The 13122-nt window shown below is 39.8% G+C and overlaps 1 protein-coding gene across 2 annotated transcripts; it reads right to left on the bottom strand.

The window, feature by feature from the left end:
* Window positions 1–2051: 2051 nt before the first annotated feature.
* On the bottom strand, window positions 2052–12410 carry HRG (histidine rich glycoprotein). Of its 2 annotated transcripts, none has more exons than XM_071566853.1 (7): window positions 12104–12410; window positions 8856–8963; window positions 7817–7904; window positions 7130–7296; window positions 5357–5473; window positions 3993–4079; window positions 2052–3402 (listed from the first exon to the last, which is right to left on the bottom strand). In XM_071566853.1, exons 1-7 carry the CDS (start codon window positions 12299–12301, stop codon window positions 2518–2520), a joined length of 1650 nt encoding a protein of 549 aa, XP_071422954.1. In that variant the 5' UTR covers window positions 12302–12410; the 3' UTR covers window positions 2052–2517. The 2 variants fall into 2 exon arrangements, with proteins under 2 accessions (XP_071422954.1, XP_071422953.1); XM_071566852.1 differs by having other exon boundaries at window positions 2052–3405; window positions 12104–12409.
* Between the last annotated feature and the right edge of the window lie 712 nt (window positions 12411–13122).

The following is a 13122-nucleotide window of genomic DNA, read 5'->3' as shown; positions in this document are numbered from 1 at the left end:
AGTTCTGAGAACTATAGCTCTCAGTATGTGTTTGAAAAGTCTTTGGACAGATGCATGTGGTGGAATGTCACGTTAACTCTTCAATAACACTTGATAAACCTTGTCCTTCACAGTACTACTGGAAATGTCCATCTCTGCTGCCATGTGGATAATGCCTTTGGGCCATGGATTAGTCATTCTTCTTTGTTACCATTACAGATATGTGATGCCCAAGAACCAAGGATTAAACAATGTTTCCTGTGTCTGGCAGAGCCAGGATTAGAGTTGGCTGAGAACATCTGGTGTTTGCTTCAGGGTATGGCACTAAGTAGCTTTCCTTTGGATCTTCCTGTATTTGGTTTGTGTGGCAAGGTTTTGGTAGCAGGGGACTACCAGGGTGGCTTCTGTGAGAAGCTGCTGGAAACTTCTCTTACGTCTGACAGAGTCAATGCCAGCTGGCTCCAAGATGAATCCAGCTCTGGCCAAGACTGGGCCCATCAGCAGTGTTGGTGGTGCCTCTGGGATAACATAGTGGAGAAAGGGAAAAAAAAGAACTGGGGAAGAACAATAGCAGAGAAAGGAGTGAAAATATATGAGAAACAACTATGCAAACACCTTCAGTGAAGCTGGAGTGGGAGGAGGTGCTGCAGGTGCTGGAGCAGAGATTTCCCTGCAGCCTGTGGTGCAGACCATGGTAGGACAGGCTATCCCCATGCAGCTCATGGAGTAGTGGTGGAGCAGGACCCCACACCAGAGCAGGTGGATTCCCTGTGGAGGTCATGACCCCATGGGAAGCTTGTGCTGCAGCAGGTTTGCTGGCAGGACTTGTGACCCCACAGGGGACCCACACTGGAGCAGTTAATGGACAGCTGTCTCCAATGGGAGGGATTCCAGGATGGAGCAAGGGAAGAGTGTAAGGGGATCTCCTCCTGAGGAAGAAGGAGTGGCAAAAGTAACACATGGTGAGCTGATTGCAACTCCCATTCCCATCACACTGCACTGCTTGAGGAGAGAAGATAGAGAAAATTGTGAGTAAAGTTAAGCCTGGGAAAAAGGCAGAGGTGGGGGAAAGGTGTTTTAAAGATTTGACTTTATTTCTCATTATCTTACTCTGGTTTGATGGGTAATAAATTAAACCAATTTTCCCAAGTTCAGACTGTTTTCGCCCATGATAGTATTTGGTGAGTGATCTCGCTCTGTTGTTACCTTGACCCATAAGCCTTCTGTTATATTTTCTGTCCTGTGTCTGGCTGAGGAGACCAGTGATAGAGCAGGTTTGGTGTGCACCTGGCACCTAGCTAGGGTCAATCCACCACACTTGCTACAAGATTTGATTAAAGAAAATTAACTTTAGAGACTGTGGATAAACTATGCCAGAAATAAGGTTGTTTATTCATGTTAATGGACTTCTAAAAGTTAGTCAACGTTCACTCAGTTACACTGAGTCCCCATTTTGTTTCTTTTTCTTCAACGGAGTCCTCACACTGTATTTCACTTTACACCATTAAAACTATTTTGAGGATGAAATTACTCATTTTTCGAGATTAATCCCATGTTCTTGCTTATGAGATAGCTGTTCTGAACCAGCTCACTGAGGTCCCAGGGCTGTCTGAATAGACTCGACCTTGATGGGAGCTGGAGTAAAAAGAGGCACCACTATTCTTGCTTCCTGCTCCTCCCCACTCTGTTTCCATTGAGGAAGGTTTAGCGATAAAGAAAACATTTACATGAAAGAGTTATTACATGCATCTGCTTTTCTCTTCCCCGGAGAGCAATTATGAACTATTTGAAAAGGGCTGTCCTTGACTGCAGTATTTCTGGGTATCACCACCAGCAGCTGTAGCAATGGAAGCACCTGTGTGGGCCACCCTGTAGTGTGAGACTGCAAGTCATTAACTGTTCTCAGACCTTTTCTAAGTAAAGGTGGTAATCCAAACACCATTAGTCAATTTATGCTGGAGTTTTCCTCTTGGATGTTTAAATAGCTTAAGAGTTTAAAATAATTTATTAGTTTAATATTAATAGCTAAATATCCATAGTAACAAAAAAAAGACAAAACTTAGGCAACTGTGTAAAGAAAAAAAATGCTTGCATATTTTTATTTTCTTTGAATCTGTATAAAGCATAAATGTAGTGCCATGGAACATTTTTTTATGGAAGGCAGTCAAATTTCCTCTAGGTCAGGTTCCTCTTAGAAGTGCATTATAATTATAAATGATGGGAAAATAAAATTTTAGATGGTAGTTTTCACTATTAGGGAATTTTCCTTTTTTTTAGAACTGAAGGAGCATTGTTTGCTGGGGATTTTTACCCATTCACAATATCTGAGGGACTCAGAATTTTGAGCCTTTCAACCACAGTGGAGCCTGAGACAGCCAGGATGAAGAAACAGGTTGGAATACTTAATGATTATTTTTCAGCGCTTTTCCTCTCTAGAAACTGAATGCTGTTCCCCCCTTTTCCATGTACTGTTTTCATTCACTGAAGAGCTGTCACTGGCTCTGCAACTCTCAAGCCTTGAAATATCTTTCTCTGAGATCATATAGGAGAATTTTCTGCCATGGAGCTTTGCGGAAATAAAGGCAAAATTTTTGGAAGAACAAGTTTGGGTTTTCCTGGGCATGATTTTGATTGTGTAGGGTGATCTGGAAAACCTGGATCTTCTGGTATCTCTTTTGGACTTGAGCCAGTGAAGGAAATACCTTCACCAGTGCTGGAAGAGTGAGGGATGAATTGGGATAGCTCATAAAAGTTTGCACTGGGAGGTGTGAGAGTATCCTGCCGATTTAGAACTGGAATGTGATAGACAGTTCCTGTGATATGACATGGAAAATACTTTCCTGACATGCTTGTCTTGTTGCAGTGATGTCTGTAATGGTGATGACAGTGATGAGGATGGTGTCCAGGAGGGGGAGGGTGATGTGGTCCATGATGGTGAGGAGGGTGGTGGTGATCTGGTCCATGAGGAGGGGGAGGAGGAGGACAGTGTGGTCCATGACGGTGAGGAGTATGATGGTGATCTGGTCCATGAGGAGGGGGAGGAGGAGGAGGAGGAAAAGGAGGAGGACAGTGTGGTCCATGATGGTGAGGAGGATGGTGGTGATCTGGTCCATGAGGAGGAGGAGGACAGTGTGGTCCATGATGGTGAGGAGGAGGACAGTGTGGTCCATGGTGGTGAGGAGGATGGTGGTGATCTGGTTCATCATGGGATGGAGGGGGAATAGAAAGAGCAGGTACTTCATGGCTGTCTTGGTCTTCCTTGCTGAAGTTGTGGTTATGTTCAGGGTCTTCAGGTCTGGGTTGAGAAGAAGGTGGACATTCATGTCTGTGATGATGTCTATGATGATGTCTGTGACCAAAGTGATGATGAAAATGGGGATGTCTGTGTGGTTTTCCACATTTGCCTCTTCGCCCATAGCCATGCTGCTGTTTATAGAAAACACCAGGGAAGGAAGAAAGTGGTGAGAAAGAGAGAGGTGGGAGTTAGTAGGTCTGCATTTATAACTCCGAGATCTTTAAGGAAAAAAATCCTACAATTATTTCAAAATAGAAGTAGATAAAAAAAGCCAAATTACTGGAAATCTTCTGGAAATACTACACCATATCAAAATGATATAACCAGCTGAGAAACATTTGTGATGAGTCAAAACAAAATAAAACCCACATTAAAGTAGGTATTGTAATATAAACTGGAATACCAAATATGATAAAGATCATCTCCCCTCCTCTTGCATTGTAAAATTACTTAGAACTTGTTTGCCAGTCTTTACTTGCTTAGACTAAGTCAAGTGATTGAACTGAGAGAAGAGATGAAGAGAGTAGTAGTGACAGCTCAATTCTAATTCATCTTCTGATTGACCTCGGAGGTCAGTCTGTCCTGCTGCATCACACCCAGCCAATAATAAATTGACATAAACAACTCTGTTACAATCATCTGCCAGTCTGAACTAAGTGAGGTTGCTGTAACCTGTATGAGGATACAGCCAGAGACGTGTCCATAAGGGAGTACTCACCCAAGGGTGGTAGATTTCACAGCTTATATCTGTTCCATCAGCTTCATCTGCATCACTGATAATTCTTGCCTTGCAAAATCCCATGTGCTAAATAAAAGAAAAGGAAAAAGAACTACAATGCACATCTGGGTTGAAAGTTCCATGTTTTACAAGTGAGGCTGGTTCCTTCAAAACCTGAGTGTGTTCACATATCTTAGCTAGGTCCTAAGCTTTCTGACCAATGCTCACCAGCAATTAATAATGGTTAAAATATGTGCCACTTTTAAGGGTTGTTGACTGTGAAAACCATTGCACTGTTTGCATCTTGTCAAACATATGTTCATATTGGGCTATCCTGAAAATTTGCTCAAAGTTCTCAGAACGTGGCACTGTGTAGCTATGCTGTTTCAGACAAAGCTCAAGGCAGAACTTTCTTCCTTTTCTTAAAAAATCATTAGTTGTAATTTTCTGGCATTACTTCCCTTAACATCCTGTTTGCTGTGACTTTCTTCTGCTTCCAGTCGTTGTGGGTGGAATTGCTCATGTGAAAGAGCACAAAACTGGTGTGAGGGGTTCTGTGTGTGCTGGTGGATGCTTCATCTTGATGTATGTTTGGGCCATTAGTAGCTCATTATGATCAATGATTGCAAATATTACTGGCATTTTACACACACAGCAGCGGTGGCAGCACTGAGAATTCAAACCTTCTATAGCCATCTCATTGTGAACTTGTGACTCACAACCTTTTTCAGTCGTCCGGGTATAAAAAGCCAGAGAAGAAGATGGATATAAATAAAACAAAAGTTTCAAATGTTTTATTTTTTCCATGTTTTTATTTCATTCCTTCAATTTATTTTCTGGGAAATAATTTATTCTGAAATTATGAGACCTTTCCCAGCTGTTTCTTTGTGTAGACTATTATGGTATTGGGAAAGTGGAGTGAGGAGAATGCTTTGATAGTAACCTGCAGATAAGCTTAAATTTTTCCACTCTCCATTCCTCTGCAGCAGAACCCTGAGCTCACTGGGATGACATAAGACGTGTTTTTTTCAGGATCTTGACTCATATTAGTGTAAAAGTTTTTATGAACATTGCATGAATGATTTACTAGGATTGGCCACAATTTGAATGCAAAAGCCAGGTAAAACTTGAAAAGCCCTAGGCCTCTAATATGCCAGACTCAGGGTACATTTTGATTTGAGAGTTCAAACTGTCTCCTTATAAAATAAAAAGGAGCAGCTGTAAAATCAGGATCTGGGCTTGGACATGCTGGATTTTTAATTTTGAGTTTGGTTGTATTCTTAGAAGAAACACTTGGAAATATATTGCTAAAATCTTCCTGGTGCCATTCATTGTATCAGTTCTTATTCTAAGACCTTACTTACAGTGTGCCAGTCATGGAGGAAATCACATTCCAATGCCTGATCTTCTTGCTGCATGGATTTGGAACAGTTGGTCTCTTTGATAGAGAATCCTAAGATGTGACCTTCTCGGGAGGCAGTCTGAAAGCAAGAAGTCAAACAAGTGGTAACGAGGTGTATTTAAAGTCCTGTGATTTTCAAAGCAACCATATTTCATCTTGTCAAAATTCTGTCTGCCTCATGCCTTCCTTACCTGTCCTGTTCAAATGTTCATACATATGCATATATTCACTGAGGAAAACAGGTGAGATAATTTATACCTTACTTGCCTCATACCCTTACAAGTTCCAGGAATGCTTGCTTTAATTCTTTGTCTGTTATGTGTGTATTGTAAAACCTGTTACTTTTACAGCCTGTGTTTGTAGGCAGTAATGTCCATAGAGTCCTCCCAAAACTGAGCTGCTGCTCCTGTGAAGATAGACAGATCTTCTGGATGGCAACCACCCTTTCCAGTGATGGGAGTGCAGAATATTACAGTGCTGATGTTAATTTGGGGTGAAATTCTGCCAGTTACCTGTGGGATTGTTGCTTTCTCTCGTGGCAGGGTCATTGTTCATAGAGAAGGCATTACTCCCTATGAATATGGGAGAAGGCCTTTGTGATCCTATTAAAATCCATAAAGAGGTGTTTCATTTTAATTTCCAACTGTAGTAGTATTTTATTTCAAGTCTGTGTCGAAGGTGTCTGCAGCATGTGTGTGCACACAAGTTTCACCAGTTTAACTAAACTGGTTAAAAGTGGATGCACATCCTTTATGGTATTAGTTTTTAATTGTAATTAGTAGTTTCTGAGTGTTATGCAGTCTGTCAAAATCCAGGGGTACAATCTAAAGTGTCAGTGTAGCTGAAGACAAAGTTTTTGGAGAGAAATACATGAATCCAGGCAATCTGGAAACAGCCTCTTGCTAAATGGGAGTAGGGATATATCCTGCATGAGGGTACAGTGTGGAACACTGTCAGGTTTCTGAGCAATATTAGAAGCTGCAGGGAGGTGGGGTTGGCACGCCGTAATTCAGGCAGTTTCCAAGATCAACATGTGTTATGGTAGGGGCTGTGGGGCCTCATTACAGAGGTGTCCTGAGCTGACACATGTTGGCAGAATGACCCTGTGCTGTCTCCAGTGTCTACCAACCAAAAACTCACCCAAAGGATAAGTCTTCATGTCAACATCACTCAGATAAGGAGTTTTTTACCAGAGCCAGAAGTTCTTCAAGAGGTACAGTGCAGATATAAATTTACCTCCCATCCTTCAGAGCTCTGAGAATGCTGCTTTGTTCTGCAGCAGAGAGTCAAAATTACTTTTGACTTTCCACTGTTGTACCCATGTGCTAAATATTTGAAGAGTAAAAATTTTTCTGTCTTCATTTGACAAAATGTGTGACTATGATAATACACAGTTGTCCATCCAGAACTCTGGTCAGTAGTAAATAAACTTGTGTGTGTTAGGATGAGATAGGTAAATAGGCATTCAAAATTAAACTATGCACATAAAGAAAGCCTTGAATTTTGAATGCCATCACACTGCTATAGTTTTTAGCTAATGAGAAACCCTTTTGCTTTCACATGCCTAAATTGAAGTTGATAACAAGTCTTTGCAGAAGTAGGACCTTCAATTTTAAGCAGATGATTTATGCTGGTAGGTCTGTTGCCAGGAGGATTGAGTTCTGGTCCCATGGTTTTGGAATTGCTCACAAAATTTTGTCATTTATAAGTAATTCTAGGACAAAATGCCACTTACCATCTTTAAAACCCTTTCAACTTTGACCACAGCAAAGTAGTTTGTGTGGTTACCCTCACTGTTGAATTTCTTCAGGGCCTTTGTAGCAATATCTTTATGTTGCTCAGTGACTTCTAGGACTTCAATTTTCACAGGACAATCTTTGCACTCTAATAAATCAGGTGGAACTGTAAAAACAGAGAATTCACTAATATTGTAGTGGATATTAATATTCTTGGGAGTGTGCCTGTGCCTTTAATGTGAACTCATATAACAAGAAACTGAAATGCAGCATTTCTTTGGCAGTGAAATACCTGTCCCTCACTTCACAAATATGGGTTTGTCATGTAACAGGAAAAAAACCCAAACCCATGAAAATGAATATTCTTATAAATCTTTTAGCTCTGCCTTAGAATCTTACCACCCCAGATGGGGATTCTTTCCAGGTTTACATTTGTTCTGATATTCATTATCATGTTTTGATGGACTGGAATAGTGATATCATCTGACATCAATAATGTCTGGTTTAGAAGAGTAGGGTAACCTTAATTCTATTACTCATTCTTAACATTCCATTTGAATTATCTAAAATATGAATTGCAAGCAGATGAATGAATCTGTTACGGTTACCAAACACTGGCAGTGCACAGGCTTTGGTGCTAGGGGCTGTTTGAGGTATGCATTGGCTTACATCAGTGGTTATTTTACCTGGGCTTAATGTACAATTAAATCCATATAGTTGAGGTTTCTTCAGCAGATGGTTTGTATATGTGATAATCTTACATTGCCCAAAGTCCTGAGAGGAAAAAGAATACATGATTATGATGTTATATTCACTGGATTTAATTGTATGTAGGCGATCATAGAAATGATACCTCCTTTTAATGTGCAGTACCTCCAAGAATAACAGATGTGGTCATTAGTGGAATGTTTGATCTGGTACCACTCAAAATTTGTCTTCAGATAAAATGGGATCTCCCTTTACAAGAGCCTTTATTTTAATTCTCAGAGTGCACAATTGAGTAGACAATGGAAAACTGAACCAGCCTTCTCAGGCATCCTAACACTGACTTACAGTAAGATACTACTGGCTAGCAGGGCAAATTAGGATGCTGTGTTCACAAATCTTCATCAAAAAGTGGATGGACCTTTTCTTTCATTCCTTTTCCCCGTCTTAAGAAAAAGTAAATGCCTTCTCTTGTCTCCTCATGCCCTTCCTGCTTTGTCCTTTGTTGCAGTATAACTCTCATATTTAAATAAAGTTTTGGACTGGGAGTTCTCATCCCAGACTGCATCATTGGACTGCAAAAGGAAAGGGCAAATATTGCTCTATATCATTTGTGTACTGACACTACCAGTATTTCACACTGTCATACCACAAATGCTGTGACAGAAAACTGACAAAATACACCACTGGTATTTCTGGCTCATATACTAGGAACATGCTTAAAAAATAATTTCTAGTGCCCTTTAGTTGTCAGCAAATTACCCTTAAAGCATAAGTTATGCTACAAGCAGTGGAATGTGGAGAATAGTTCCTTTGAGACTACTGGTTAAATAAAGCTATACTTATTTGAAGAGTCAACCCTTTTCCAAGCCTTTAGTTTATGCTTAACAACTCTAGAATTAAATAGGTTTTATTTTAGAATAAACCGTATTAAGGCCTAGTCTTCACTCAGAGATTTTGTGACACAAGTTTGTGGGCAGTTAATGCATTATTGGTGCATTACTTGGTGTGGGTACTTGCCATGGGATAGGTGTCACTGTATTCACAGGACTCCCAGTGTTTTCTGGACAAGACGGGGCATTCAGTTTCCAGCACATCCAAAGTTAAGTAGAGGACTGATGAATTTCCCTGGAAAAGAAGTACAAGTAAAAGAGAATTTATAGAGAAGAAGTTGGATCTGAAAGAAACTTTTTTAAAGGTTGATATGTTTAAACTTTAATGATGCTTCTCCACTTCTCTATTAAGTTTTTCTGAGCTAACAAGCGTAGAAAGGATTCAGGCTGGGAGGGAGCTTTGGAGGTCATCTTGCCCAGCCACTTGCTCTGGGCAAAGCTAAAACTTCAAAGTTTCAGCTGCATTCTGTATATCACCAAGACAGACATTCCACAACCTCTCTGAGCCATTCCAATACTTAATCACTTTCTTCATGATTTTTTTTAAGTCTTATATCTATTCAGAATTTCCCTTCCTGCAACTACAGCTGTTGCCTCTCGTCCTTTTGTTGAGAACCTCTGAGAAGGCTCTGTTTTAACCTGGCATTCATCAAGTAGGGAAAATGCCAGTGTTGAAAAGTTGCCATTTCCTCTTTCTGATTTTCACATAGAACATACTGATCTATTAGGACATCAGTTGTCTAGGCAGCCAGTTATGTAGCTACATCCATTTCAAATTACTTTGTGATCAGATACTCTTTCAGAACTTTGCTTCCTGCTCAGTGTATTCAGGGAGTGATGCCACAAAGTTGTAATAATCCTACAAAGTCAGAAGCCTTAGCTCTGAAATTCTTCTAGTATATTCTATCTCCTGGGCAAATAGGAAGGAGAATTAAAACTTGAGTTTAGCTGCCAGTGTAATGGGATGTGGATTTTCTGCGGCCCGCAGAAACAATTTTTTATTTTTCTGCAGGGGAATAAATCTCAATTCACATTTGGAATTAATCATTTAAACTTCATTCAGCCCTTTTATGGACATTCCGAACAAACACATACATGTTTTATTTTGTCATTTTGATAAAATCATGCAAAGCCCTTCACTGTGAATAAATGTCCTCAGGTTTTATGAAGTTTCAGCCGTGAAGTTTCACCCATTCAGATTCCTTTTTCAGAGTTTTGGGGTTTTTTGGTTTTTTGTGTAGACAAGACCTTGAGAAAGAATTGCTGCAGTCTAGTGTAATATTTTTATTAGTGAGAGTCCACCAGTCTCATGTTAAATACTAGTTTTGCAGTATGTGCATATCTTAGCATTGTCTCTAATTTTAAAATAGGGATTAGGTGGCTTTCACAGAGACACAGGTTGTTCAGTGGCAGAATTGGAAAAAAAATGTAATTGTCCTGGACACATGTCCTGCCCACTAGCCACATGCTTATTCTCTACTAAGGAGTAATTAGTATTTCTATTCTATTTTATACATCACAATAATTTCAAGCTGCTTGTCAACATATTATTAAAATTGCAACAGAGAACAGAGACAGTGAGACTATTTTCTGATTTGTATTTATGGAACTGCACTGAATGGAAAGGTAGGATAGGTAAGACAGTGCTTTGTAAAATTCAGTAGGAACCCTCTAAAACTGAAATGACTAATTATGTGATGCACTTTGTCATCGAAACTTGGGAAATACTGAAAAAGCCAATTCATCCCTGGCAAATACTTATTTTCTTCAGCAGAATGCATTTGGATTCATTAAAGTCTAAAGCAGATCTTGGGTTACATTAAGTGTCTACATCCAAATATGCAGTAGAAAATTCCTCTGTTATCTGCTGGGTAGCTCTTGGGGGAAAAAAATGGCCTTACATGGTGCCTTCTTGGTTGTTTTAAAATGATCTCGAGCACTACAGTTTTGCACCATACAAGCCCAGAACTGTTCTGTTGTGGATACTTGGGTATCTCGGGCTTCTAGAACACCCATGTAAACCCAGCAGAGATCTCTGCTTAGGTTCCTGATCTGATAGAGCTGATGCACACTATTGCATAGAGATAAGAAAAATAATGTTTTGGCCTTCTATCTATCTATCTATCTATCTATCTATCTATCTATCTATCTATCTATCTATCTATCTATTTATTATCTATCTATCTATCTATCTATCTATCTATCTATCTATCTATCTATCTATCGTCACTGGTGGTCCCTATTCCTAGTTATGGTTCTATACTTCCTATAGTCAGTAATTGCTTAAAACGTATACATGATGAGGTTTTTCTTTTTAGAAGAAACTATGTTTTTTGTCCAGTAGCTCCAATTCACAGCAGTGACACACAGTGCTGTGTGGCAGCAGCATTCTTCAAGGACAGGAGACTTGAGGGTTTAAATCTCTTAATGCACAAGACCACTGATTCCTTCCTAGATGAGCTCTTTAACTGCTTGGCTACTGCAAAAAACTCAATGGTACCACTTGCCACATCCTTGTCTTTGAAAAGCAAAATAGTCCATGAGGTTTTTTTGAAAGTATACCTGAAGACCTGTGGTAACCTGAGCTTTGGGTCACTTTCTGAGCTTCTACTTGTCCTAACAGGCAGTATTGAGCAGTTTCATCACAAACCAGCCTCTTTTTCCATTTGCCATTCTGAGATGTGTAATACATTTCTGAGACAGTGCATGCGTGTCTGGGTACAACTTTCACAGCCAAGCAGCTAAAGGGTACCAGGTGCATTAGTAAATCTGCAGGTCCTTGGTCTCTGTTACCTACTTGTTAAAGAAATTTTGTATTCTATTGCTTTTTCCACTATCGATTTGTTTTGGCATTTAGGCAATCACTGAGGAAAGCTTATGTATCCTCTCTAGGAAACAGAAATAGAAGTAAGAAGAAAAAAGGAAACAACTGCAATGAGTTCTCTATCCAGCCCCTCCCATTTTGCAGAGTGGCAACTCCTTTGGCTTTCTCTGCCTTTTTCCCTTCCTGCCAGTTAACCCATTATCTCCAAAATTACAATAGTAACAAAATGCCAGCCTTGCAGGATACAGTGGTCTAATTAATTTTAGATATTCACAGACAACAGACAGGACAGGTTAATTTTTGGTGTTGTATAAAGCTGTTCAGAGCATCTCTTACCCCAGCATTCTGCAGGCCAAGAGAATAGAGGGCAATCAGGAGCATTTGAAATCAAGGTTATGTGCAATAAATCATGCACAAATGAGTACTTAGGTAGTGTAAATCACATCTGATTCATTGAATTACATCAACATTAAAAGCAATAAACATAATGACCTGGCTCATTATTTAAAAATCACAAGGTTGTGTAAACCAGCCTTTAAATGGATACTTACTGTATGTAGTTCATGTGCATCAGCAACACGGAATAAACCAAAAACATAACCATCTCTGCGATGTTTGTTGACCAAATCCAGGGCCACTCCTGCATCTGTTTCAATGGTGTTACAGTCTGCAGGTGTAATGCTTGCTTTGTTTTGGGCATTAGAGCACTGCAGTAGTGTTAGAAAAAAAGCTGAAACTAGAAGTAGCATTTTGTTTGCAGTGTTAGGTCACTTCTGCCCATGCCCTGATAAAGCCAACAGTCTGCTTTTAAATCAGAACAGCCCACCAAAGTTATAGATGAATGCTAAGAGGGCATGGTTTTATATAAATTTAAGTGTCATGTCAGACAGTCATTGCCTTGACCCTGGATTAACTTTTGCAAACAGCAAGTAAATGATTATATAGTGATTTAGCAGATTTTGAGGAAAGTGAGCCTTATAATACTCTCTGAACTACCCATCAAAGGGCCTGTTTGTGATTCTTTATGCAGGCATTGTGCAAGAGTGCTTTACTAAGAACAGGACTTACTTCTAACAGCGTGCTGCTGAGCCTGGCAGTAGGAAGGTCCAATTTATGTGTGCAGGTATTACATAATCTTGGTCTTGTGTTTACTATTAAAACAGTTGAACTGAAAATATGCTGAAATATTTGTGGTCAAATTGTGGTTATATCCATATTCCTGTTTTTACACATCCTTACCTAGGAGGGAACTAGTGAAAGGCAAACAAGGAAATCACCCAGAGCTGGAAAAGGGATATAGCTCGAGGTGGTCTGTAGCTTCTGTGTGAGTACCTGCTGCTCTTCCAGCTCAAGAAAATTTAGAGCAGAGTTCTATCAGATTTAGGTGATTTCAGATTGGTGCACAGAAAGGGACTGACTGGCTTAATACCCATGTAATTGAGGCATGGCATGATGTGACATAAAGCTGCCTTTGCATTCTCAGTCAGAGCAGTTTTGTGTGCTCTTTGGCTGTAGTACCTTCATAGATTTCTTTAGAGAATCGCTGGTATTTTTTTTTGTATTTATTAAA

The sequence above is a fragment of the Pithys albifrons genome, chromosome 11 (assembly GCF_047495875.1).
Source record: "Pithys albifrons albifrons isolate INPA30051 chromosome 11, PitAlb_v1, whole genome shotgun sequence".
Taxonomy (NCBI): domain Eukaryota; kingdom Metazoa; phylum Chordata; class Aves; order Passeriformes; family Thamnophilidae; genus Pithys; species Pithys albifrons.
Note: the sequence above shows the minus strand (reverse complement) of the source record. Positions and strands in the feature narration are given on the sequence as shown.